Below are 27,099 nucleotides of genomic sequence, written 5' to 3' on the forward strand. Positions count from 1 at the left end.
CTGCGCAAAAAATCGCGCGAATATGAACGTGGTTTAGCGCAGCTCGTCAGTGAACAACGGCTCTGTGTAGTTAATGCTGCTCAATGTGAAAGCCCGCAGGTGATGGAGATTTACCGCTGATTACAGAACCGGCTTTACTGATAAGATGCGCGTTAAATATCGCATGCGATTAATCGTGCAGCTCTAATCCATTCTGTAAGAAAAACCTATTATTCACTTTAGGAAATCATTTAATTTAGTTCTCCTGAACAAGCATTGCTTTTTTGCCGGTGTCCCATGTAATACATCAAATAAACGGCCTCCCAGGGTCTCGTTTTTTAAATGTTCCCACATCTGTTCACCAAGATGCCGCTGCTAAAGCCGCTTTCTGATGCAGTCCCTCACCCAGAGCTGTCAGAATGATTTCTGCCTGTTCTCACTCTCCCCTCTAGCTCTCTTTTTTTATTTATCTGGGAACATTTAGGGCATATTTTTAATGCTGAGTCTTATCCATGACTGCGGTTCAGTATAGGGTCAAACATAGTCATATGCGCATTACGTAGAACCACTTCTTGCCGGTAGCTCATAAAATAACCACCCCACATTCAAATCTGTTCTTTCTTACCATTTTATATCAGGGGTTTCAGACTTGAACTCTGTTCCAAATTCTAGTGAGCCTATACTGCACGCACAGGCAGCTGCCTTTTATAGCAGCATCCTAACTGAAATGAAACTACATGATTTAATTAGAAATGTTGAAAGAATAATAATTATAATAGATGCCAATAGATTATTATATATATTATATAGTAATTAAAATAGCATTTTTGTAATTAATAAATTTTCAGTTTTTTATTAATTAAAAATGTTAGGTGTGGAAAAAAGTGTGTGTGTGTGTGTGTGTGTGTGTGTGTGTGTGTGTTGTGTGTGTGTGTGTGTGTGTTTAAAAAAATATGGATATATTAAATATAATGTATTTTATATATGATGAAAATTTAATTAATCTTGTTAGAATTACTTAAATTATTAAAGGGATAGTTTACCCAAAAAATGAAAATTTTGTCTTCATTCATTCACCCTCGCGTTGTTCCAAACCTGTATGAATTAATTTTTTTTCTGTTGAACACAAAATATATTTTGAAGAATGTTGGGAACCAAACAGTTGCTGGTTGCCAATGACTTCCGTAGTATTTTTGGTAAATGATGTAAATCATGTTTTTTTTTTTTTTAGTGACATCATTTTAACTTGTGTCCACTTATACATACTCTAACATTTTGAGTAAAATAGATTTTTTTTGATACCTTTCAATATTAAATAAATTGCTAAAGATACCTGAGATGCTGATTTTAGCGAAAATAAGAAACAGGACAAAAGCCACATAAAAGTTGCTTACGTTTTGAAATGTCCTTCACGTCAGGAGTGCTCGTGTGATGACTTAAAGGGGTCATATGATGCTGCTAAAAAGAACATTATTTTGTGTATTTGGTGTAATGAAATGTGTTTATGTGGTTTAAAGTAAAAAAAACACATTATTTTCCACATACTGTACATTATTGTTTCTCCTCTATGCCCCGCCTTTTTGAAACGCGTCGATTTTTGCAAAGCTCATCGGTCTGAAAAAGCGAGGTGTGCTGTGATTGGTCAGCTATCCAATGCATTATGATTGGCCGAATACCTCAAGCGTGAGACGGAAATGTTACACCCCTCACATACTGTTGATGCCGTGTCCCGGCAGGAGCGACGAGACAAAAACATTAAAACCCATTACAAACGAGGCATTTGTTGCATCCAGTGGGGACATAATTACTGATTATAATGACTTATACTGTCTTTTTACGCGTTGCGTTGCATTGCATCGCGCCAAAGAGAAAGGAAAAATTGAAATCGCATCATATGACCCCTTTAAAATGCTGCTTACAAAGGCAGCTCACTAGTTTTTTTTTTTTTTTTGAACAGCACGTTTAACATTGCCGTCCAGTCAGACTCTAAACCGAATGGTTACAAAGGCACTAAATATCTGATGTTGTATCTTGCCGGTTTGACTGTTCTTTCACTTTGTTTTGCTTGTTTAGTTTTTGTTTTGTTTTGTTTTTTTCAAGATTGAGTTCTTTGAGATTGATTCAAGCTTTACTGGCAGCCTGTGTTTGTTGCTACCCATAATTCACTGCTCTACCTCATGACAGACAGCACTGCTCTGGATCGGCCGCTATGGCTTTGTGATGGATTACTCCAGACTAAATGCATCGCTAAAGACGCACACACACAACCCTTTTGAATTGTTAACCAATTTTTGTAAAGCAGGTTAAACACACAAACATGCACGGAGCACAACACACCTAATCTTTTATAAACATTATACACCAAATTACATGCACAAATTCATCACACAAATACACAGTGAGTCACACAAGCAACAAATGTGGCCCCTCTGGTTAGGCCTCTTTAACAAGGTAATGCATCATAAATTCATTTGGCTCCCAGTAAACATTGTTGAAAAATGAGAGTGATGGATGGGTGCCATGGGGAGGAGAGCCACAAGCTCCTGAGCCCAAGTGTGTGTATGTGTGAAAGACAGACTGCCGCTCTGTTCATAAACGTAGCAAGCTTTTTAGGGCATCGTAGGAGCATCACTGACGAAAAGTCTGTTCTGGTAGGTGGGGAACTTAATTATGCTGCCTTAGAAGACATCTTCACTGAGTCTGAAACGATGTACTGTGTACTAGCCCATCTAGTGTATGAAGAGTTTTTTCTTTACTATATGAAAGCATTTGCTGTTTTCCAGTTGAAGAAAATAATGTTTTGCATTATTATTTTTAGTATTTATATAATATTATAGTATTTATTTATTAATTTTACATGAACTTTTATTTTTATATGTTCACTTTTAATTTTAGTTTATTTTGTAGTCATTTTGTTGTGTGCTTTTATCTTTTATTATTTTTAGGGTTTTCTTTAAACAAATGATTCATTTCATTTTAGTTACATTTTTAGACATTTTGTTTTGTGATTTTTATTATTTTTCATGTTTCTTTTTTCAAATAACATTTAGGTTTAATTTATTTTTATTTCAGTTTTAGTGTTTATTTATTTCCAGTTAGAACGTCAATGCTTATTTCATTAATTTTAATAAACTTATTTCAGGTCATTGTCAAGGCAACATCTAATTCTAATCTAATTTAAGGTTTTCATATAATATTTATTTTATTTCAGCTTTATTCCAAATAACAAATATGTGTTTAATAGTTTTAGTTAACAATAATAATTAGTACGTTTAGCTCCTTCAAAATGGCATCAAAATGTGCAAAGTGTGCAAAATGGGACACACCTTTTTTGTTTTCACCAAATTCTAAGTCAGCACGTGACGAAATCAATCCCAGAATGCCTTGCAATGGGCCCAAAAAAAAAATCCAAGATAGCGTACAAAGCAAGAGAAATTTATTACTTTTACTCATTTAATACAGAAATGTATCCATAATTAAAAAAAAATTTAAAATTACTAAAAGATACCATTTTACTCTGACAAGTTTATAGAGTATGTGTAAGACTGACTAATTTTTGATGAATATAATTATGCTTTTCAGATTATCGCATCATACCTCTTACTGAATTGAATTTTCAGTGCACTCAGCTTATGAAGTGCTATTTTCTAACAGAAGTTGTGCATGTAGAGCATTCCAAATCACTCACTTATAAGGGTTCTGTTTCATTTAGAATGCTGCCCTATAAGGCAGCTGTCCATGTAGGCAGGTTTTGGAACGGAGCTTGTGAGGTACTATATAAATGATTGTACAGACATGTTTTCAGTTCATGGGCTGCTAATCTTTATGGTGGTCGTTCATTTAGCTGTGGAGCGACCTTTGAGTGAGTGAGTGAGTGAGTGAGTGAGTGAGTGAGTGAGTGAGAGAGTGAGAGAGTGAGAGAGAGAGAGAGAGAGAGAGTGAGAGAGAGAATAAAAGGAAAAAACCCTGCCTGAAAAACAGCAGGAGAGGGAGAATAACCAGGCTGGAAAGTGTGATATCCCACTGCTACAGGAGACTTGCGTTTTCCATTTTGGGATTCAGCTGCGTTTGCACTGAAGACACTGACAGTCTCAGCACCTTTGCACTTTCAGCAACAATAAGACCTCACCTGGCACACACAAATACTTTTTTCATCCGTATCTGTGAATGTTGAAGGACTTAAAATCCACTCTTGTCTCTTTTTCCACTTGCAGTTGCAATTATCGCTGCCCTTTTTTTTCTCTCCATCCTCTTAAAATGAGCAGCAGCCCTGATGCGGTGATTAACTCTAAATTGCAACAGCTGTTGATGGCAACTCCAATTAAAAATGCAGGCATCAATTTAGTGGCAATCTATAGCATTAGTGAGGTTTCATCTTTTACCAGCCCTGTTAGCCACCCAGTGGTGACAGAAGCCTGTCACTCAGGCCTGCAAATTACTCTGATTTGTCAGAGAATAGAGTGTCTGTTGCTTTTGGGTGGCCGTCGTTTGACATGCTGGCTTTTCTGTAGCGTATATGGGGTAGTACAGCTTAGTAGTGAAAGATGTGCTATTACTATTGCATCCTTGAGCAAGGCATTTAACCTCAGGTTGGTCCAAGGTCACGGTTCCTGAAACAAAACATCATGCTGTTGTGTTTAAGGGTTTTTGTGATTAATTATTATTGACAGTGAAAGTAGAGAAAAGGTGGGAAATAATTTGTGGAGAGAGAAGTAGAAGGAACACACAAACTGTGCCTTCAGCATAAGCACCAGCACAGCAAAAAAAAAAAAAAAATGTTTACATCAACAATATTTGGCAAATCATTTTAAGCATAAAGTATTATATTAAAAATAACAAATATATAATTTAGATATTCGTAGATTTACTTCAATCTCATCAAAGCTGAGAGCTGGGACAGTTAAGGCCCCGATATACTTCAAGCGAAATCGAAGAACAAACTGATGTGACGTCATTTCGAACAAAATCCAGCCAAAACAAAGTTTCTTTTGTGTTCGCTTTGGGAGTTCAAAATGGCTTGCCAAAGCGACCTTTCCGGAAAAGTTTGTTCCGGCTGCGGAACAGCTTCGTACTACCATTGGTTCGTGATGATTATGTCATAGGAGGTGTGCGCTGAGGCTCCGCCTTCTTTCAAGCCAAACTCTTCTCTGGGTTCATTTTGTGGAGAGCCGCTTTATAGTAGCCAATTAAAGGGGTGGTTGATTATGATTTCACTTTTTGAACTTTAGTTAGTGTGTAATGTTAATAAACCCCTCCCCCGGGAACACGCAACTACCCGTAATGGTAGGGGGGGCGTGACGTTTCCGGGAAACGTGCACTAGGCAGTTAGTGAGTCACAAAACACACTGGGCCAGCTAGCCCATTGCGTATTTCTGAGGGAGGGGCTTCATAGAACCAGGAACTCAACAGACCGTTTTGAAGAGAATGGAAACAGCGGTGTAGAATAAAAAGGTAAAATGTGAAAATGTGTTTTTTTTTTTTAAACAAAACAAACACATATTACACTGCACCCCATAAACACAATCAAGCTTTCGAAAAAAGCTGATCAACCACCCCTGCAAACACTAAGCTTAGGCTAATAGACTTGCAAGTGGGTTACAAAATTTGCATAGAGCTTCCGGCTGCGGAACAGCTTCGTACTACCATTGGTTCGTGATGATTATGTCATAGGAGGTGTGCGCTGAGGCTCCGCCTTCTTTCAAGCCAAACTCTTCTCTGGGTTCATTTTGTGGAGAGCCGCTTTATAGTAGCCAATTAAAGGGGTGGTTGATTATGATTTCACTTTTTGAACTTTAGTTAGTGTGTAATGTTGCTGTTAGAGCATAAACAATGTCTGCAAAGTTACGACGCTCAGAGTTCAATGCAAAGGGAGATATTTTCTTTTAAAGAAATCGCTGTTTAAGGACTACAAAAAAACGGCTGGTAGGGACTACAACGAGCTTCTTCCTGGGTTTGTGACATCACTAACCCCGATGTTTAAATAAACCCCTCCCCCGGGAACACGCAACTACCCGTAATGGTAGGGGGGGCGTGACGTTTCCGGGAAACGTGCACTAGGCAGTTAGTGAGTCACAAAACACACTGGGCCAGCTAGCCCATTGCGTATTTCTGAGGGAGGGGCTTCATAGAACCAGGAACTCAACAGACCGTTTTGAAGAGAATGGAAACAGCGGTGTAGAATAAAAAGGTAAAATGTGAAAATGTGTTTTTTTTTTTTAAACAAAACAAACACATATTACACTGCACCCCATAAACACAATCAAGCTTTCGAAAAAAGCTGATCAACCACCCCTTTATTTTTAGTTTCTGATGAAATGAGACACTGACACTGTTTTTCATGTTTAATACTGCTGCTTGATTTTAAGCTTTATATTGAATAAAGTGCCATGTAAATAAACGTGACGTGACTTCACAGGAGTGCTAATTTGCAGCGCTTGTGCAAACATACCTATGTTGCTGTAACAAATCAGTCCACTGAAGGCTAGTGAGAACCCAAGTGCAGTTTTATTTACAGTGATCCAAACATCCAAACATAATCCAAACAAGATACAAAGTTACAGTTGCTATGAACAGATGCATTTTATAAAAATTACATTACAAGGTTTTTTTACTTGTGTTTATTTTGTTACTGAGAGGAAACCGCTTAGCACATATTTACATATTCATATAAACGTCGCTTTCATCAGAGTGGGCAGAGTTGGGATGTTCGATAACAGTGTACCGCTGCTCACGTATTTTGAACTTCGTTTTACCCCTAAACAAAGAACGAAAAAGAACTTCGTTTTGAGTATATCAGGACTTAAAATTTAAACAAATGGTGATTAAATATTAGTTTCTTGCTAAATTATGACATTTTTAATAAATTCAACAATAGTTTAACAACAAACAACGTGCTTAAATTCATTTAGCAATTAGACTACACTGATTTTTGTTGTATGTTTTTGATTAAGTAAAAAGATCTGGCTCATTAGAGTCATTCATTCAGGAACTAGAATACGCTGGTTTGTACTATATGTATTTGATTCACTGTAATGAACTGGCTCAAAAGAGTGATTTGTTTGCGAATTAGACTATATATTCAGTTGTGGTGTTATACGTGTATATTATATTTTTATACAGTTTTTTAATATATTACAATTTTTATTATAATTAAAAAAATATATATTAAACCATTTCTGAGTAAGACCTAGTTCTCAGTTTCTAGCAATAACTGGCTATGTTTAGACCTCTCAGTTTCCAGCACTTCCTTCTGGCTATGTTTAGGCATCATGCAGCGACATCATTTCAAGAGAGGGAATAAGATGGAAATTGATCACCTGGCTGGTTTAGTGACAAACGACTCTTTATATGGTCCCACAGTGTGAATAGAAAGATGGTATCGATTTTATCATTCATTTTTAAACAACCGTCATTGTAACATCCTAATGGTTCTTCTAGGCCTTCTATTCTTTCCCATCCCTCCCTTTGGCCTTCGCTGGCAGAGCTCCAACTAGAGCACTCTGTCCCTATGGGCTAATCAGCTGAGCACAGGCCCGTTGGCTGGGCTGTTAGTTCTGGTTGTAATGCAGGCGGTGGGAATGTGTGTGAGCTTCCCAGCCCTGTTTATTATATAAAAATATATATTTTTATTTATTATTATTTTTAAGTGTATTATTTATGAATTGCATTACTATTATTTTATATTTCAATGTTTATTTAATGGCCCTGTTTAATCTCTCCTCTCTCTGGAATGCTGAAACTCTGCTGCTTCAGCATCGTGGACCATTGCGAGTACAGCCTCAAAAGAAATATTGAGTGTAGAGCTTCGACAGCACCTGGACACCTGTCTCAAACTTGCAATGGCAGATTCTCAGACGTACCATAGACAGTCCATGCAGATGCATTAGTTTGCATGAAAGGTTCTGCACTTCTCCTGCAGATAAAGTCCGTAACGAGACTCCTGGGCTCCAAACAGTTTAGATATTATTAAATATTTATGTTACATTCATTAAGCATTTAAACTATTTATAGAGCCATCAGCGAGAGTGGCATGTTTCTCTGTCAGTATAGCTGTGAGAATGTAGCGTGGTCTTTTTTTGCTGAGCTCCTGTTAGAGAGAATAAAAGAGAGCGTGCGGACTGTTTCGTGACGTTTTGAGCGGTGCCAGAGCTATCCGACAGGAGACACAGAGGTCTAGGTGAGCTGTGGATTGGTATGACATTCACAGATGCTTGCTGAAATCCCCATCGCTCAGTTCTGGGAAAGGCGGCAGCAAGGACAGAACGAACTCTGGCTGTTTGTTGCACTGTGTCATACGGAAAACTGCTTTTTACTTAGTCCCTGTGGTGACAATAAACTTTTTCTTTCCTTCTTTCTTTTTGTTTATTTTTTTTTTAACACTGCAGGCCAGGAACAAACACGTTATGTAAAAGCCTCTGTGTTTTTAATCTTTATTTCCTGAAAATAATCAATTCATCATTTCAGAGCATAATTTTTGTGATAATCTATAAATATATAATGTGATTAATACATAACTAAAATGTATTATTTCTGTTCTAATTTGGATATTTTTATTTAAATTAACTTCTGTAACAATTATTTATTTATTATGTTTTTATATTATTTATTCTCTAAATGTTTTACTTTATTCTTTAATGTTTATTAACTTATTCTCTTCCATACTATATTAGAGTAAATATGATTTTATGTTACTTTTTTATATATTTTTTAATTTGACCACTTTATTTTCTTCTGTACTATTAGAATATGTTTTTCATTTAAACTTAATTTTATTCTGTTCAATTAAAGTAAATATTTGTACTATTCTGTTCTGTTTTTTTTATGTTCCTTTTAAATGACTTTTTTAAATGAATTTAAACCTAGCTCTACTGTAGAAGTTCATTTGTGACTTTATACTGCTTTATAAACTAATAATGGTAACATTGAGAAATATTTTTCACAAAGTGGTGTAACTTTATGTAATTATATCAGACAATGCAAAGCCCATTCATTTAGGAAGCTGTGGACGTGTGTGTGTGTGTGTGTGTGTGTGTGAGAGAGAGAGAGAGAGAACAGTTGCTCATATGTACTCAGCTCCACGTCATAATTGTATAAGTAACTTGAATGAACAGACACGTTTTTATAGTATACCTTTCCCTGCATCTAATTTGTTTTTGCCCATCATCTATAACTAGTAAATGGTCTCATTTTGGATTTCAAATGCAGACTCTGAAGAGTATAATTGTTCAATTCAGTAGCTCTGTTCACCATGACCTAGACCAGGGGTAGGCAAGTTCGGTCGTAGAGAGCCGCAGTCCTGCAGAGTTCAGCTCCAACCCTAATCAAACACACCTGAACAAGCTAATCAGGCTGCGGCTCTCTAGGACCGAACTTGCCTACCCCTGACCTAGACCAAACCACTTTTCATATACTGTAAGGTGAAAGGCATTAGAGCTTACAGTACATAGAGAGAAAGAGAGCGTTGGAGACATTGTGTCCTTGGGTTATGACGAAGACCCATATAAATATGTTCATCTAAGGTTTCAAAACAGAACCCAAGGAACAAAACATGGTCTTGTCCTCCACACTGAATCATTTTGGAAGCATACTGATCCTTGAAGGTATATATCACACACACACACCCAGCTCTGTTTTCAGTCTTGTTCAGGGGCCTGAAGGAAGGGCCAGTGTTTTCGTTTCATATTCATAAATCATTCATACATCTCACCACGTCCGTCCTTTAGAAAATCAGCCCTTCGTCTTTATATTGAGATTCCAAATATATTTTCCCATCCACATCACAGATGTAATCCCTCTGCCTGTCACTCTTTCCCAGCTTTCAGCTTTGACGAGAGTGACACATTTATGAGATATTTTCCCTGAGCTCTACAATTAAATAGATGTTTCAGGCTGAGAATGAGGGTGGAGTCCAATTTGAAACGTTAACCCCTCGCCCCCTGGGAAGCAGGTTGCCCCTTTAAAGTGATGGCACTGAAGGTATTTCCAGATTAAACTTGCTTTTAGGATTCAATTTACATTCAGTTTTGAAGCTTAATTAGACTGTAAGTGTTTTACATAGCGATATGAGATCATTTCAATATGTACTGGTGTTAATCTGTGATTTTATTGCCAATTATAAATGGAAATGTCAATATTTTTTTTCCCAGGAGAAAATGATAGGCTATGCTTCTGAAGTTTTGTCATTTTAACAGGGACTCATTTATTTAAGGCTGCATTTATTTCATCAAAAATACAGTAAAAACAGTAATATTGTGAAATACTATTACTATTTAAAATAATTGTTTTCTTTTAAATTAATTTTTGTGATGGCAAAGCTGAATTTTCAGCATCACTACTCCAGTCTTCAGTGTCACATGATCCTTCAGAAATCATTCTAATATGCTGATTTGCTGTTCAAGACACATTTGTCATTATCAATGTTGAAAACAGTTGCTTAATATTTTTTTATATGATAAACAGAAAGTTCACTTTTGATCAATTGAATGCCTCTTTGCTATATAGAAGTGTCAGTTTCCTTTTCTTCAAAAAGGAAGAAAGAAATCATATTAAACCAGAATGTTTGGGTCACAGGTTACTGATATCATGTCTATCTAAATGTTAAAAACATAAGTGTACGCTTTCATACAACTACCTGCGAATACTAATGAGTTCACATTGGTGCTTCTGTAACGATAGTCATCCAGATGCATGAGTTTTATCACTGAGGAGCCATACAAATTGTTCTTTTATGGATGTCACCCTGAGAAACAATTACCTTCCGAATAGTGCTTTATATGCTGTTGTTTGTTTGCACTTTCCATGATTAAATATTTTAAGAAGTTTTTATTATTTCTTATTAACATTTTTTGCAGTTTTATTATTTAGTTTAAAACCATAGCGGTGATTTTAGGCAGCTTTAAGAACACCCTTACAAACAGTGTTTGATGTCGCACTTGAAATGCTCTGCGTGGGGTGTTCAATAACCAGTTTGGATCTCAGCAAGTGAATGAGAGCGTAGAGAACATCTGGTGTGTGAGGAGACTACAGTTGCTCTTTTAATCACTTTCACTTAATAAAAGAGTGATGGTCTCCTGCAGGATCGGCCTCACACATCACAAATGGAATATTTGCACACACGCACACATGTCAGATAACTCCTTTTCAGCTAGCCCATCAACACTGGGCTGTTTCACTTCTTTTTCTCTTACTCTGTTTCTGTTATAAATTCACAGCCCATCGCATGCAGTGGATACTACACCTTAAAAAATGTCGTGTTTTTTTTTTTTTATAATACATATTAGCTACTAATAACAAACTGTTTAAAAATAGTTTTCACAAATTTGGGGATCAGGAATATATATATTTTTTTTAGTCTCTTATGCTCACCAAGGCTGCATTTATTTGATCAAAAAGAGTAAAAACAGTCTATTAATACAATAAAAAAAAAAAATGAATTCTATTTTTATATATTTCAAAATGTAATTTTGGCTGTGATGTCAAAGCTGAATTTTCAGCAGTCATTACTCCAGTCTTCAGTGTCACATGATCCTTCAGAAATACTGTAATATGCAGATTTGGTTCCCCCAAAAATACTTATTATTAGTGTTAAAGGTGTGTGTTTTCCGGATACATATAATGCTAGCTATGAAATTAGCCTTTGCAAGAGTTGTCAGTTTTATTCCAGAAATGTTTTAAATATCATTTCCACTATAGAATGTTATCGAACATCATTTGAGATTTTATGTAAGTTACATTTTTTCTTACAGTGTGTGATTTTTCCTCTGCACATTTTATCCTGGGCTTCAAAGAGACAGATGCAGTATGTTCTCTTAGTGTGCAAGTGCTTTAATGCTGCTCATTTTGGTCTTTGCACACACGCACATCTAAACCCCTTCAATAACTGGCATACAGTGTCTGTATCGTGTGCACTATCCTCTCAGACCCGCATTAGCTAGCCTCACAGTGTCTCTAGAAGAGGCCATCAACACAACAATGGATTCCACCAGTGCGTGAGTGAGAGACAGGTAGAGATGTAGCCAGCTAAGGCCCTCCAGCATTTAGTAGTCTTCATTTACACAGCTTTCAGCTTTAACAACTCACTCTTTCAGTCTCCTCTCTATCCTGGGTTTCTCATGTCACCAGTCACAAAAGCAGCATGGAAGATCAGACCAAAACACCCATAGGATGGTTGTTTTGTCTGAGACACTTTGTAAACAAGGTATCCTCACCTGTACTGTATGTTTTGTTGGGTCTTGCACACTCCTGGTCAATTTATATATCACTCAGAAGGCCACATCCCATCTAAATGGGTCGTCTTTTGCAACCAGAGTTTATGCAGATCATTTGAAGTCTGAATATGTGTGACTCCATGATGATTGACATTTCTAATGTTTGGCTGCGTGTGTTCTCTTCACAGCAACAGGAGCAGGACCCCACTAACTTGTACATCTCTAACCTCCCGGTTTCAATGGATGAACAAGAGCTGGAGAACATGCTGAAGCCCTTCGGACATGTCATCTCCACACGGATACTCCGAGATGCCAACGGGGTCAGCCGAGGGGTCGGCTTTGCCAGGTAACCTTGACAACCGACACTCTCTTTGGCACATGCAAGACTAGCCAGAGAGTTTGTTCAAGAGGATACATGTAAAAACATCCCTTAGTTTCTTTCTTTTCCTGCTTTTCACCCCCTTCTTTTGTATGGCGCGTGTGGGGTGGGTTGGCTGGTTTTCAGGGTCAGTGGCTATGTAAGAGATCCCAGCAGAGGCTGTGTGTGTGTGTGTGTACGAGTGTGCCAGCCAGGTAATTAGCCGTTCAGCCATGATTGGGTGAGCAGAGCTGAATGGGGCCGCACAGAGGAGAGGAGCCACTCCAGAGAGCACAGACTAAATCAAGACTCCCAGCAGCCCGAAACAAACACTATATAACACCCCTGCCGCTCTTTATTTTCCCTCTTACGCTCGCTCTACCCCTCTCCTCTCATTCTCTAAATTGGATGTTTCTTCAATTACAGGAGCTTTAACATCCCAGAGGTTAAAACTAAAAGATCTCAACCTATTTTTGTACAGTATATGAAGATCACATTCAAACTGGGAACATTTTGTCATGCCTTCATCATTAATTTGGGCACTTTTTAAATTAGATTTATTTATCAGTTTATTCAGTTTTAATTGGTTTACCTTTGAACCTATAGACACAGACTTTCAGTCATAATAGGGGAAAAAATCCTCTATAAAATTATGAATTACTAATTTAAAATAATATATATATATATATTATATTAAAACAAACATAGTGAAATAAACATAAGTAATTTCTGTTTATTTATTTATTGTCCATCATAATTTTTCATAACTTTGTCAAAAGTTATTGTACTTGTTTACCAAAGAGACTAGACGTGTCAGTGAAGAACAGGTTGATATGAAATATGAGACATGTAATATGTGGAGAAAACAAAGAAAAATCGAGGTAAATTTCATTTGTGAGCAGAACGTTGTTATTTTGCATAATTTCTAATCATGCTGTTGCTGTACATTGGTCAGTTTATTCAAAAGTGTGAAAATATTATTTATCGGTGTATTTATTATTCATAAAATGTTAGCTATGAGATTAGCCTCATAATGGAGTCAACCATTTCATTTCAACTGCATAAGGTTATCAAACCAAATTAAAATACATTATTTTAAATATGGTGGAAATTGCATGTGTTGATTCTCGAAAAAAAAAAAAGACAGACCATTTCCTGTGATGAATTTATATCCACTGCAGGAAACTGTTAGTAGACCAATTAAAGTAGTGAAAGTATGAAAGAGAGGTTTAATAGAGTTCACAGGGCCAAAAATGTCCATAGCTGAAGAAAGTTTTTAGTTTTAAAAAGCTAAATCTGTTCAGTTTTCAATGTGATTTCACTGCGGTCATGACTTTATGGCGTTGACTTTAATTCTGATTGCCTCATGCTGTGTGTTTCTCTTCGCTTCTCTTTCTGTCACAGAATGGAGTCCACCGAGAAATGTGACGTGGTGATTCAACATTTCAACGGAAAGTTCCTCAAAACCCCACCAGGAGTGCCAGGCAAGTGTCAACAACTCAGTGTGTTCTAACAATATTGCGTCCTAACCAGGTGCAAAGCGATAAAGTGACAATCACCTAGACATTTTGTTGTAGACAACCCACTTGTTGTCTATTCTCTCAGCTCTGTCCACACTAAAATCTCATTGCTCTGAAGTCCCTCTCCATATAGCTGTATATTAAAGGAATAGTTCAGCCAAAAATGACATTCTGTCATCCCTTACTCTCCCTCATGTTGTTCCTAACCCATATGTTTTTGTGAGTAAATGATGACAGAAATATCTTTTTTTTATTAACTGTCCTTTTAAATATTTAATATGTTGTTCTGATTTCTGATTTATCAAAATTACACCTGTCTCACTCACCATGTCAAGCTTTAGATATATACTAAACCCCTAAGCTCAGTGCGATCCAAAGCTCTCGTGTGAGGAAGCACACATCCCCCCACTTTGAGTCACTCTGCTCATCAGCTTCATACGACAGGATCTGATTTATAGGTTGATTAAAGTTTAATTTAAGCCTGGTGTGCCTGAGGAAAACAGTTCCCAGAGGGTAGCAGAATGTACTGCATATACTAGAGACAAACATTTATACTGAAGACAGCATTTAGAACACATTTAACTTACATTACCTGACGTATATCAGATTTTATCTGATATCCTCATTAAATTGGGTTGTAAAAAGTGGGCTGTGATATTATTGGTTGGCATTATTTTTGGCCTTATTCCAAAATCATTTCAAATGCCAAATGTGTTATTAGATTTGCTGATTTCTTTAAAAGAAAATCTTAACTGACAGCATTTGTGGCATAACGCTGATTACAACTAAATTTCATTTCCACTTGTCCCTCGTTTTCCAAAAAAGTAAACAGGGCCAATCTGTAAACGTTAAAATACTCTCAAAGTTTCAAAATATAGCCACAAGACATAAACCATATGAATGTTTAAATTATTTTAAAATGAAAAATTTGTTTACTAACCATTTCAATCCAATTTCACAACTTTGTTGCCATGAAAAAAATATGTTGTAAACAATAAAACGAAACCAGTCTTAAGTCACTGGGGTATATTTGTGGCAATATTCACGGGTCAAAATTATAGATTTTTCTTTTATGCCAAAAATCATTAGGATATTAAGTAAAGATCATGTTCCATGAAGATATTTTGTAAATTTCCTACTGTAAATATATTAAAACTTAATTTTTGATTAGCAATATGCATTGCTAATAACTTCATTTGGACAACTTTAAATGTGATTTTCTCAATATTTTGATTTTTTTGCACCCTCAGATTCCAGATTTTCAAATAGTTGTATCTCGGCCAAATATTGTCCTATCCTAACAAACCATACATCAATGGAAAGCTTGTTTATTCAGCTTCCAGATGATGTATAAATCTCAATTTCGAAAAATTGACCCTTATGACTGGTTTTGTGGTCCAGGGTCACAATTAATATAAGTGCTTTTATAAAATTAAAAGCTTCACATATCCTCCAAAAAATGGTCCATTCACTTCTACTGTAAGTGCCTTACTGTAATTCCCTTTTTGCTTATTTTTAAAGAAAATGATGGGAAATAATTCAAAATTACTTTCCATGGTCATCGACATTATGCTGATTGAACTTGAATTTTTTTGAATTTATTGAACTCATAATATTCCTTTAAAGTAACAAACACTCAACAGCCGTGCTCAAAAAGACCAGAGACATTTATTAAGAAAGTAAATTCTGTCGCCTTTAACAAAGACAAAAACTTTATATCACAGGCGCACACCCAAATGTGTAAACAGTGTTGTTTAATGGTGTAATAGTGCAACGCTCAGGGTATTTTCCTCAGCAATGTACTTGGTGTTTGTTCCCCTGCTGTTGCGGAGCTTTCTTGTTTCGCTTAGAGAGAGAGAAAAGGCGAGCAAAGGCAACAGAAACAGAAACAGGTTAGGGTGGATGAGAGAGAGAGAGAATATGCGATTCCTGTTGGATGCATGTAGGTGTGTGTGTGTGTATCTGTCTGTTTTCTGTTTGAAGGAGGCACAGGCAGAGGGCTGGGGGGGGGGGTGTAAAAGCAACTGACAAGACAGAAAGAGAGAATAGGAAGAGAGAGATTGGAGAGGGCATCCTGCATCTCTGGCAGTTGCTGTGTGATTTGTGGGGTGTAGCGTGTGGCTCGGTGTCAGACCCAAAGACAGAGGGATGATGTATGACTTCATCTATACCTCTCTCTCCCTTAAAGTCTCTCTCTCTCTTTTCTCAGTACTAACAGACTGCTGGTCAACTCAGTCTTGTCTTTACCTTTACACCGTGTCTTAACCTGGTGCGACATGATAAAGTGACAACTGATAAAAATGTCTTCCATGTAAATCTGAGTTGTTACTAACCAGCTGCGACCACGACAAGCAATGAGCATTTTTCGGTCACTTGGTTTCTATTTCTGTAGTGTTTTCCTGTCCTCGTCCACACTGAAATCTGATTGGTCTGAATAAAATATAGAATAATGTATATTATATTAATATAGACTACCGTTCAAAAGATTGGGGTCAGTAAGATTTTTAATTGTTTTTGAAAGAAGTCTTTTTTTGGCTCACCAGGACTGCATTTATTTGATCAAAACAGTAATATTGTTACAGACACTTTTACAGACATAAAAGAAATCAAATCTGCAGTATGCTTTTACAGAAAAACGTTACACACCTGCATCCACCTATGCCTCTTGCACAGATTTTTTTTTTATTTGAGAAAGAAAAAAGAACCTCGTTTGTCTCTTAAAGGGATAGTACATCCTAAAATAAAAAAAACTCTTTCTTCATTTACTCACCCTTATGTTGTTCCAAACCCGTATGACTTTCATGAAGCACTTGCTATCACTTGCTCTGTCGTTCTCCTCGTCTCTCTTGTCTCCATCTGCTGTAGGTGTGTGTTTGCTTGCGTGCTGTCCTGATCCAGCTTACTCAGGCTTTTCTAACAGGCCACGATGGGACCATCAGGCCTGCATGCTCTCATAATTACACAGGCTCTTAGGAAACATGCTGATGCTGGGGTAGATAATGATGACGATCGTGTAATGCCATGACCCCTCCATCATGCACGAGCTCCCTGTCATGGGACGTCCAGTGCTCTTTCCGTTCTGCTGATCTTTTCTACATGCCCAGCTCAAGCCTGTGGGTTCTGTCAGATCTTGGAGTGTGTTTCAGGCAATTTGGCTGGCATCCTGATCTCGACCTTAATCCGTTTCTTCTTTTTTTTTCTCCCTCCCTTCTTCTCTCCGTCTCACCCTATTCATGAGCAAAGTGACCTGAGGGAAGACTTAATGGTGTGGGTTTGGGAATCACGGCAAGGATGTGCTGCCATAACACTACACACATACATATGCATTTATTCTGGATTGATTTAGCTGATGGTAATTGAAGGTAAAATTTAGATACAGGCACAATTTCTTATTTACTGTGACACAAGAAAGAAGCAGTACTCTACACAAAACTGAAAAATAACAAATTGAAAGGGGAATGGGTATATGTAGCAAGGGGTCAAGGTCTGGCTGGTTGGATTGGCCCTGTGAGCCCCTGCTGGTAGATGCCATAACTACACAATCTTGCTCCAAAAAACATTTTCTTTTTTTCCGTTGATGGCTGTTCAAAAGCAGCTGTGTATTGTGACAATATAAATATAGAAGCAACGTATACCGTATATCACTAATATTTCAGTATAGCATAGTGAATGTTTTACCATTGCTGTATTTGTTTCAAACGGCTTTTGAAACCATGATATGGTCTTATTTTTTTCCTCTCTGCTGCCTTTGACATCACAGTTCAGGATGGTTTGCTAATGAATGGCTTGGAATTGTCCATGTGCTTGTGTTGCCATCATTTTATTTTCATATATTATTTATTTCATATATTGTTGTTATTTTTAATTAATTTATTTAAAAAATATTTTATGTAAACACATTTCAGTTTATTTTTAAAAATGTATTTAATTTCTTTTTTTACATTTACATTTATTCATTTAGCAGACACTTTTAAAGTGACTTGCAAATGAGGACTATAACAAGCAATTATAAGCAATACATTTTTTGCCCTCTAATTAAAAATGTATAAAATGTTATAAAATATAAAATATTATTAAAAATATATTTTTTATTATTTTACTTTTTAATTTATTTTATTTTACTCTTTCATTTATTTCATTTCATTTTATACACCAACAATCATGCCAAAAAAGTATGTTGAATTGAAAATCCTGGGATAGACAGACAGATTGTTGGGTAGGGTCTTGTGTATGTGTTTTCCCATGGGCTGATCAGTAAAGTGACTTGACTTGTTAAATTGCTGTGTGTGTTAGCTGTGACTGAGGGAAAATGTAGGCCTGTACTAAAGTGCTTACAAGCCCACTGACAGTGAGACTGTGAGAGAGAGTACTTACACCCCACTGTCTGTGCTGATGGAAGGGGAGGCTAAATTATAGGGCCTGTCAGTGTGTGAGAGACCAGGCTGATGTGTGTGTGTGTGTGTGTGTGTATGTGTGTACCTGATATTTATCACGTTATGGGGACCAAATGTCCCCACAAGGATAGTAATACTAGTAAATTTTGACCTTGTGGGGACATTTTTGAGGTCCCCATGAGGAAACAAGCTTATAAATCATACAGAATGAGTTTTTTTGAGAAAGTAAAAATGCACAAAGTTTCCTGTGAGGGGTAGGTTTAGGGGTAGGGTTGGTGTAGGGCAATAGCACATACAGTTTGTACAGTATAAAAACCATTACGCCTATGGAATGTCCCCATAAAACATGGAAACACAACATGTGTGTGTGTGTGTGTGTGTGTGTGTGTGTGTGTGTGCGACATTGGGGTGACCCATCAAATTTGGTTCCACTCGACTCGCTAATGCCTGCGAGACTGGGAAATCAAGCTGCCACGGAACGATACTCCATCTGAGGATTTGATTGCTTGCAGTTGAATGGGGCATGTGTGTCAGTGGTGAGGCCAGAAATCACTAAGGGAGAAACCTAGTTGAAAATTCTGAATGAATAAATATTTTAAAATATATTCATTTAAAAATAATTTAATTTTTATTTTTTGAAGATGCTCTTTTGCAGGCAGATGGTGTAGTTACGACATCTACCAGCAGGGGCCAAACCACTAGGCAACCATATTGTTCCACTGTTTGAAGTGAACGTATCCTTAATCTATTACAGTGCGCTCTGTCTGTTTACATACCACACCATCGAAATGAAATGTAAGATAGCACTCCCCCTTTCAAGATAAATCTGCGAGAAATCTGATGATCTGGTGTGACGTTATTTTTGGACTGTTTTTGAGTTCAATTCTTGCAGTGTTTGTGTTCCATTGGTGAGGTCATACTGGAGGGCTCTCAGGTAAGGGTTTGGCGGCCCGGCGCTGAGGCGTGGAGGTATCTGGAACATTCTGATGTATTTATGAGCACTGAGCTGGCTTCTGACTGATGTCTTATGTTTGGATAGTTTGTGCTTCAGACAAGGCGCTCACACGCTATGTGTGGGAGAGAGAGAAAGAGAAATTCTATAAAGGACGTGCTAATGAAGCTGTTTATTTTCCCTGGACTTACTGGCGAACATAATGGGCGCTGGCACATATCGTTCTCTTACATTCTCTGTGTGCCTCTTTCTCTCTGTTTCCTTCTTTCTTTCTTCCCTTTTACTGTATTTGTTCTCTCACTCTCAATATTTAGTGGCGCTTGCTAAGGCATACATCGCTATCATTTTTACTCGTACTTTGTGTTGGATTATTCTCAAAATATGTCACCACTCTATCACAAAATTATCTTTTTTCAATTAATTAATTTTCAATTAATTTATCTTGACATTAGTACTAAAAATTAAGGTTTTTAAAAAAAATAGTAAAATTAGTTAGTATTATTTCTTTATTTCATTTGATAAAATCTTATATATTTTGCTTTTTATTTTTTTAAATAAATAAATAATTATTTAATTATTTATACTTAATAAAGACACTACAATTCAAATGTTTGGAGTCGTTAGGAATTTTTAAATATTTTTAAAACAAATCTATTATGCTCACCAAGGCTGCATTTATTTGATAAAAAAAAAACAGTAATATTGTGAAATATGATGACAATTTAATGTAATTTATTCCTGAGATAACAAAGCAGAATTTACATCAGCCATTACTCCAGTCTTCAGTGTCACATGATTTTTCAGAAATCATTCTGATATGCTGATTTGCAGCTCAAGAAACATTTCTTATTATTATCAATGTTGAAAATTTTTGTGCTGCTTGACTTTTTGCTTTTATTTTTTTTTTTAGGATTCTTTGATGAATAGACAGTTCAAAAAGAACAGCCTTTTTGTAAATCATTTGCACAGTAGTGTAATTTACTGTAAAAAGAACAATGTTGTGCCAAACTATTTAATGTACAGTATTATAAAAGATCAAGATCTAGAATTATCCCTTTATAATGGGGTTTCTTGAATATTTACTTTATTAATTACTAAAACATTAAGGAACATTTTTTCTCCATATTTTGAGATAATTTTGATGATAAAATTGGTAGGGAAAATCCCATAGGCTTACATTACTTACACACTTGCAACTGCATAGCAAAATCCAATCACAACTAGTGGTGAGTTCTGTACAAGCAAGCAGCACTCACATTCTCTGCTAAAACTGTAAATGTGTCATTTTCTTGTCTCTCACATTTGAGAGCCAAATCCCGCCCCCCCCACCCCCCAGAGCATTTGCACACGTCGTTTTCTAAAAACGGCTCCATTTCCAGTTCTCTGCTTTTCACTTCCCCAAAACTCACTTTTCCCATAACCTTTGAATAAGCATGAACCTGTTTTTTTTTTTCTCTGCAGGGATGTGACAAGTGTCCTCAGAGTACAGGAGGCAGGAATGAAAGGTGTTTAGATTCGGCTGTAGTCTTTAGAGAGAATGGCAGTGGTTAATGTGGTGGAGGGCAGTGTGAAAACCCCACACTCTCTGTGGTGAGGCCTGCTCTGCAGAGCTGAACACTAAGTCAGATGGATGGCTTTTACAATGCTCGTAAACATGCAAACATGACACCAGTGACCTCGGATACAGGAAATGCTGCAGGCTCTCAGGATTCCTCCAGTGTCCCATCATGCCAGCATGTGCATTTAAATCTTTGCCATGTTTTTGAGTGAGAGGAGAGAACACTGGGTCCTAAACGTGAACTGACATATTAAATAATTCACATTTCTTCATATATATGAGCTGCACAATTAATAGAGTAAAAAATTGGCTGCCATGATTTAATATTCAGTGAGCTCGTGCTGAACTGTAGGTCTCATGATACTGTGTAAACTTGCAATGACAGCTTTATTGATCATAACAAGATGGGAGCATTCTATTATTGACGCTTTGCTCGCTTTCGGTGTATAATTTATTCAAAATCTGATAACAGGGTTTTTTTTATTTTTTATTCTGCTAAGAGGGCCAGTGAGAAGTTGACTCTTTAGGCAATGTCTGGATTTATTGATGTATAAAACATCAAAACATTTATTCAAGAACAGCTTTGTTTAGCCTAAATATAAAATAGTTTTTCATGTAAATTCTATTAATCAGAATTAAAAATGAATCATCATTACTTTATCAAGAGAAAAAAAATTAGTTTTATTTATGTATTTCCTAATCCTGCAGCCCTATTTATGGTGCATACAGTTGGGTCTAAAAGTTTAAGATCATTAGTGAAAATATTTGATTTTCTTTTTCTTTCTTTTTTTTCATTACAAATTACATTATCAGCATGTCACTGAAACCAAGAATGTACAAAAGAATGCACATGGTCAGTGTCAAAATTTGCTTATTTGATTAGTGACCTAAAAATAGTGCAACATTTCATTTTACACTCATGTTTCTGTATTTTACATTTTTCACAATCATAAAACACATTTATGCCCAAATGCCCAGTTTGGCCCAGTTTTGCCCTTTGACCCACGACTCACAATCAATCATGGTTATGTGGCTGACATTAGATCCATGTGGAAAATGATTCTCGTTCTCTCTCTCACACACACACATGCACGCCGCGTATGCACCTGGTAACCGGGTCTCTAAGCGCAGGTGGGGTAAAGGGATCAGGTGTTTTGGAAAACAGCTTGAATATGTGTTAGTGGTTGAGGTGTGAAAATAATATCTTCAGTGGAGCTGCTATAAAGGTCTTCTCTTGTTGCTTATGGCTTAACAGAGTAAAATGTATTCATATTTTCTACACTTGTATGTAAAAACCAAATGCAAAGGTTATTCACATGTTCGTATTTTTTCATGCATTGCATTGCAGATGAATTGCATGAAAATGTGCACGTACGTGTAGTCAGAAAAAAATGGAATGTTCTTGGTTAATACAAGGTAGACGCTGACTGAATAAACAATTGACTTTCATCACAATACAAACTGACAGTTGAATTAGCATTCCGATTACCTGCATTTGGCTTCCATGCTTCCAATTTTAATGAAGTCTTTGAGCATCGTATCAACATGTGAACACCTTGACCATCAATTAAGAGAGCCATGTGCCAATGTGAACACCAAATCGGATGCCCAGTTCTTAACAAATCAATCAATCTGAAGCTAATATCATCAGTAAAATAAGGTGACATGCCCAACGGGTCTTCAAACTGCGGCAAGTGTGTGGAGCCTCTGTCATTTCACACCAGTGCTATCTGGAGATTTCCCCAAACCAAATTTTCTAAACCGCATTATATTTTGATTTATTCGTGCTTTGTTTGTCCTCGACGGTGTCGTGATTGATTTAGCGCTGTTCTGACACAAACAAAGCCGGGCCCAGATAATCGCGTTTACACAAGATAGAATTCTAATGAGGGGGAGAAATGATCTTTCAGTGAAATCTATCTGATCTGGGGCATTCACTAATAGCTCTGTCTGCCTCTGACCCGAGAGAGGACAGCAGTCAGCCCCACGGTGGGCTAGTGATTTCAGCGGAGAGCCCATTAGGAAGCAATATTGCATGTATTTTTTTATTCTTCTTCTTCTTTATCAAGCGTTCATGAGGGCTGCTGGGATGAGTCATGCATATCCAAATCAGACAGATTTGATTTCATACGCACACGACGCAAGCAAATGCTTTTCAAACAATTGAAATGAGGGAAACATTTTCCTGCATTTTTAACCAGCAAACACAGGGGAGTGGTTTATTTGCATGCGCTGTCTGTATATATCATACGAAGAATTACAGCTATGTAAGCATCTTTTTTTCAACAAAGTTCTGTTTACCACCTGCTTTCCACAGTGCTAATAGTTAATTGCGACTGGCAAATAGTGCTGACTTTTGTGAATACATCTATTACCAGCCTAATTTTACAGTGCGTCTGAAGTCTAAAAAACCCTTGTGATGTTTGTAAAACACTTTTACATTCGCATGGGACAGTTTCGCATGAGCACAGAAAAACTTGATATAAATAAACCCGAAATAGTAACGTGCAAGTTTTCATGTCAAGTCTCTTTTAGCCTTTTTTTTCCTTCTTCATTCTGTAAGGATGCATTAAATTAATAAAAAGTGACAATAAGACATTTATTATGTTACAAAAGATTTCTATTTCTAATAAATGATGTTCTTTTGAACTGTCTATTCATCAAAGAATTCTGAAAAGAAAATGCAGTTTCAACAAACATATTAAGCAGCAGAGCTGTTTTGAACACTGGTGATAATATGAAATGTTTCTTTTTAGAACCAATTTGAAAAGTTAAAATGATTTCTGAAGGATAATGTGACACTAAAGATCGGAAAAAATGGCTCCTGCATTTTCAAATATATACAAACAGAAACCAGTTCATTTAAATTGTTATAATATTTCACAATATTACTGTATTTTTTATCAAATAAATGCAGCCATGGTGAGCATAAGAGACTTATTTAAAAAACATAAAAAATATTATTTTTAAAAAATAAGTATAATTTATAAATGCATGCATTCGCATAGAAAGTGTTTGTGCTGAAAAAAATGACAATTACTTAATTTAAATATGCATGGTGCAGACTGTCTGTGCTTAAACTGGATTGCCAGTGGTTATTTTATTTCTTTTGTTTATTTTTTATTTTTTGCTGAAATATTGCACACAAAAGTGGTGCAACTGTTTAGTGAATTCACCTCACAGAGAGACAACTTAATGTTATTTTCTGTTTTCATGCGGTAAGAACATTCCTTCTAAATGAAACATGAACTTCAACCTTTAAACGAGCATGCAGTGAACTGGCTCCTGACCTTGCATTCTGTAGTGTTTTATTAGAGAACCGAGACAATAGTCTGTCTCTCTCTCTCTCCGGTAACCTGCTCTCAGGACAGGCTGTGCAGACCAGCATCCACCAAACCAAAGTCAGACAGGCCCATTAAAAGGCAGGAAGTGGGGAGGCTAAGCTGATTATGCAATGTTTGTATTCTACTCAGTGCGCATCTCGCTTTTGCTGTCTGTCTTTCTGTCTCTCTCTTCCTGGATTGTCTCTTTCCCCCTGTTCTCTCTCCACTGAGGGGAAATGTCAAACCGGACAGTGATATTTACCTGCTTTAGCCCAAACAAACAAACCAGTGCACAGAGTAAACTGCTCTCCCAGCACTGATCCAAGATCAGGGCATCACACTGGGAAGCGGTTGTTTCACGTTTTATTTGTTGTCATTACTATTAGCATTAGCATGAGGGTTATAAAGAATGCATGCATTACATTTGTAACCTTAGAAAATGCTGCAGGTCGTCATAATTCCTCAAGTATCCTATCTAGTATCCTATCCTTTTTTTTCTTTTCTTTTTTTACGTAATGGGACACACATATTAAAGATATTTGTAATATTACAAAAGATTTCTCTTAAATAAATTCTGTTCTTTTGAACTTTCTGTTCATTATAGAATCTTGGATCATGGTTTTCGCAAAAAAACTCAGAATATATTTCGATTTTAAACATTGATAATAATAAGAAATGTTTCCTGAGCACCAACTCAGCATATTAAATGATTTCTGAAGGATCATGTGACACTAAAGACTGGAGTAATGTCTGCTGAAAATTCAGCTTTGCCTTCATAGGAATAAATTACATTTAAACATTTAAATAAAAAAAAAGAAAATTTAAATAAAAAAAAATCACAATATTACAGTTTTTGCTGTAATTTGTCCAAATAAATGCAGCTTTGGTAAGCATAGGAGACTTCTTTCAAAAAAATGCAAAAACATTTTTTTGACCCAAATGTTTTTGAATAGTAGTGTATACTGTACATAACAACCAAAAAAAAAAAAAAGAAACAGTAAAAAAATTAACAAATATCATCAAATGCAGTGCATCATGGAGACCTCTTTCCACTGTAATTTTTTTTCTTACAAGCTTTCTTACACATTTTAACAATATTTACTGTAACCATACATTTCTTGTCTTTTGAATACTCTGTAAATTATAAGATCATTTTAAATTCATGACGTTACATAATTTTGCAGTATTTCACAGTAAAATTATGTTTTGTTGCATCTCAGCTTTTCCCTTACAGTTGACCAATTTACATGTTTTACTGTAGTATCTTTACATTCTTTTTGCTTTAAAATTACAATCATTTTTAACAGTGTAGCATGTGTTTACATCTTAAACCTAAATGAATTGTTTCTTTCCAGCGTGTCTGTTTTGTCTGTTTGAAACTTTATTAGAGTTAACGTTGGTTGGAGGGTGAGCAATGAGGAGCCAGAATTTCTTTCTGTGCTCAAACCTTCTTCTATCATGAATGTGTGTCTCTTCACAGCGAACAAGGTTTCTACGGGGAATTGAAATGATGTATTTGGGAGGCTTCTTAAAGTAGGAGCGCTGTATTGTATAATGCAGGAGATTTTCTGTGTGTAAAACTCCAGGATAAGGCTCATGCCCATGGCTTCATGGGAAGGCCAGGCTTCCCATCTCGCAAACAAACGCCACACACGTATAATACCAGGGTAGTGGTGTTGTTGCGTTCAGTGAAGTCTCGTGTCTCACCGAGCTTGTGTGGGCTCACCTCACAGCAGCGCTCAACTCTGGGCTGTGTTTTTCTCTGTTTTCTCTCTATATGTATCGTACAGCGGTGGCTGAATGTGAAACCAGAGTACACCGTCGTTCCTGGACCTGAAAGCCACTGTGCCTGAAAGCCACTGTGCCAAGCTGGCAGCGTAACGGATCTGTGCGGTAGGCTGCTATTAGAGCGTGGGCGATGTGTAGACACCAGTTTTGTCAGGGTCACACGCTCCTCCTACCCACTCAGTGCACACGGTTCCAGGGCAAACAGTGCTCTTCCTCAGTGTTCGAACTATACCGTGGACTTTGGGGGAGCCCACTTGTTTTTTTTTATAAAGGGGGCGGGGGGTGTTCGTGCGCTTGCACGTGCCTCAAGAGAGGGCTTACAATGACTTACAAAGATACATAACAGCTACAAGTGTATGCACTACTTGCTTTATGTAAGCACTATATAGGATAAATCACTATACAGGATTTACCCTATTATACTTTATCCACACGAATTGATAGGTGAAACAACAAACAGCCACCCACAAATAGTCTATAAACAAAGCATCAGGCTGTCTTTGAGTTCACATGAACAACGGTTAACGTAAAGTTACTCGTAGTCAGGCTACAGAAGAATACCATAATTCCTCCGTTCAATTAGGCCTAAGATATCGAGAGTCACGCAGACCTATAACAACCCAGCCACACATAATTGCAAATAACATGCCTTACCTTAACACAGAATCGACCACAGAGTTCAACGTTTATATTTTTTCTACGAATCTTTGAGTTCACATGTACTAAACATGAGTGGAATTTGCACCGCAGCGCCCCCACACCTTGATGATCATGACAAGAATAGCATGTATAGTTATCTTTATTGAAGTGAATTAGGTTTAAATCGCCGTAATGCAAATTAATGATATTTTTGCAATTTTACACATAATAATCCACGATGATCACATTACACAAAACTGAAATTGCACGTCAAAATAACACATTGTCAATATTTTTTGAGACCCCCCAAAATTTCACAAATCACGTTTTCAGGGGAGCCCATGTCTTATTAAGGGGAGCCGAGCTCCCCCGTAGTTCGCAC

The 27,099-nt window shown here is 36.8% G+C and overlaps 1 protein-coding gene across 4 annotated transcripts in view; it reads left to right on the forward strand.

Moving 5' to 3' along the window:
* Positions 1–27,099, forward strand: part of LOC107668303 (RNA-binding motif, single-stranded-interacting protein 3) — a 158,091-nt gene that overhangs the window by 87,514 nt on the left and 43,478 nt on the right. For all 4 annotated transcript variants that reach the window (XR_001631879.1, XM_016460136.1, XM_016460138.1 and 1 more), the window contains exons 5-6: positions 12,374–12,531; positions 13,948–14,027. Coding sequence is in view for 3 of the 4 variants with exons in the window: in XM_016460136.1 (XP_016315622.1) it covers positions 12,374–12,531; positions 13,948–14,027 (238 nt within the window). In the remaining variant the exon portion in view is untranslated. The remainder of the gene's footprint in view (positions 1–12,373; positions 12,532–13,947; positions 14,028–27,099) is intronic.

This window comes from Sinocyclocheilus anshuiensis, unplaced genomic scaffold (assembly GCF_001515605.1).
Source record: "Sinocyclocheilus anshuiensis isolate Anshui unplaced genomic scaffold, SAMN03320099.WGS_v1.1 scaffold1623, whole genome shotgun sequence".
In the NCBI taxonomy this organism is placed as follows: Eukaryota; Metazoa; Chordata; class Actinopteri; order Cypriniformes; family Cyprinidae; genus Sinocyclocheilus; species Sinocyclocheilus anshuiensis.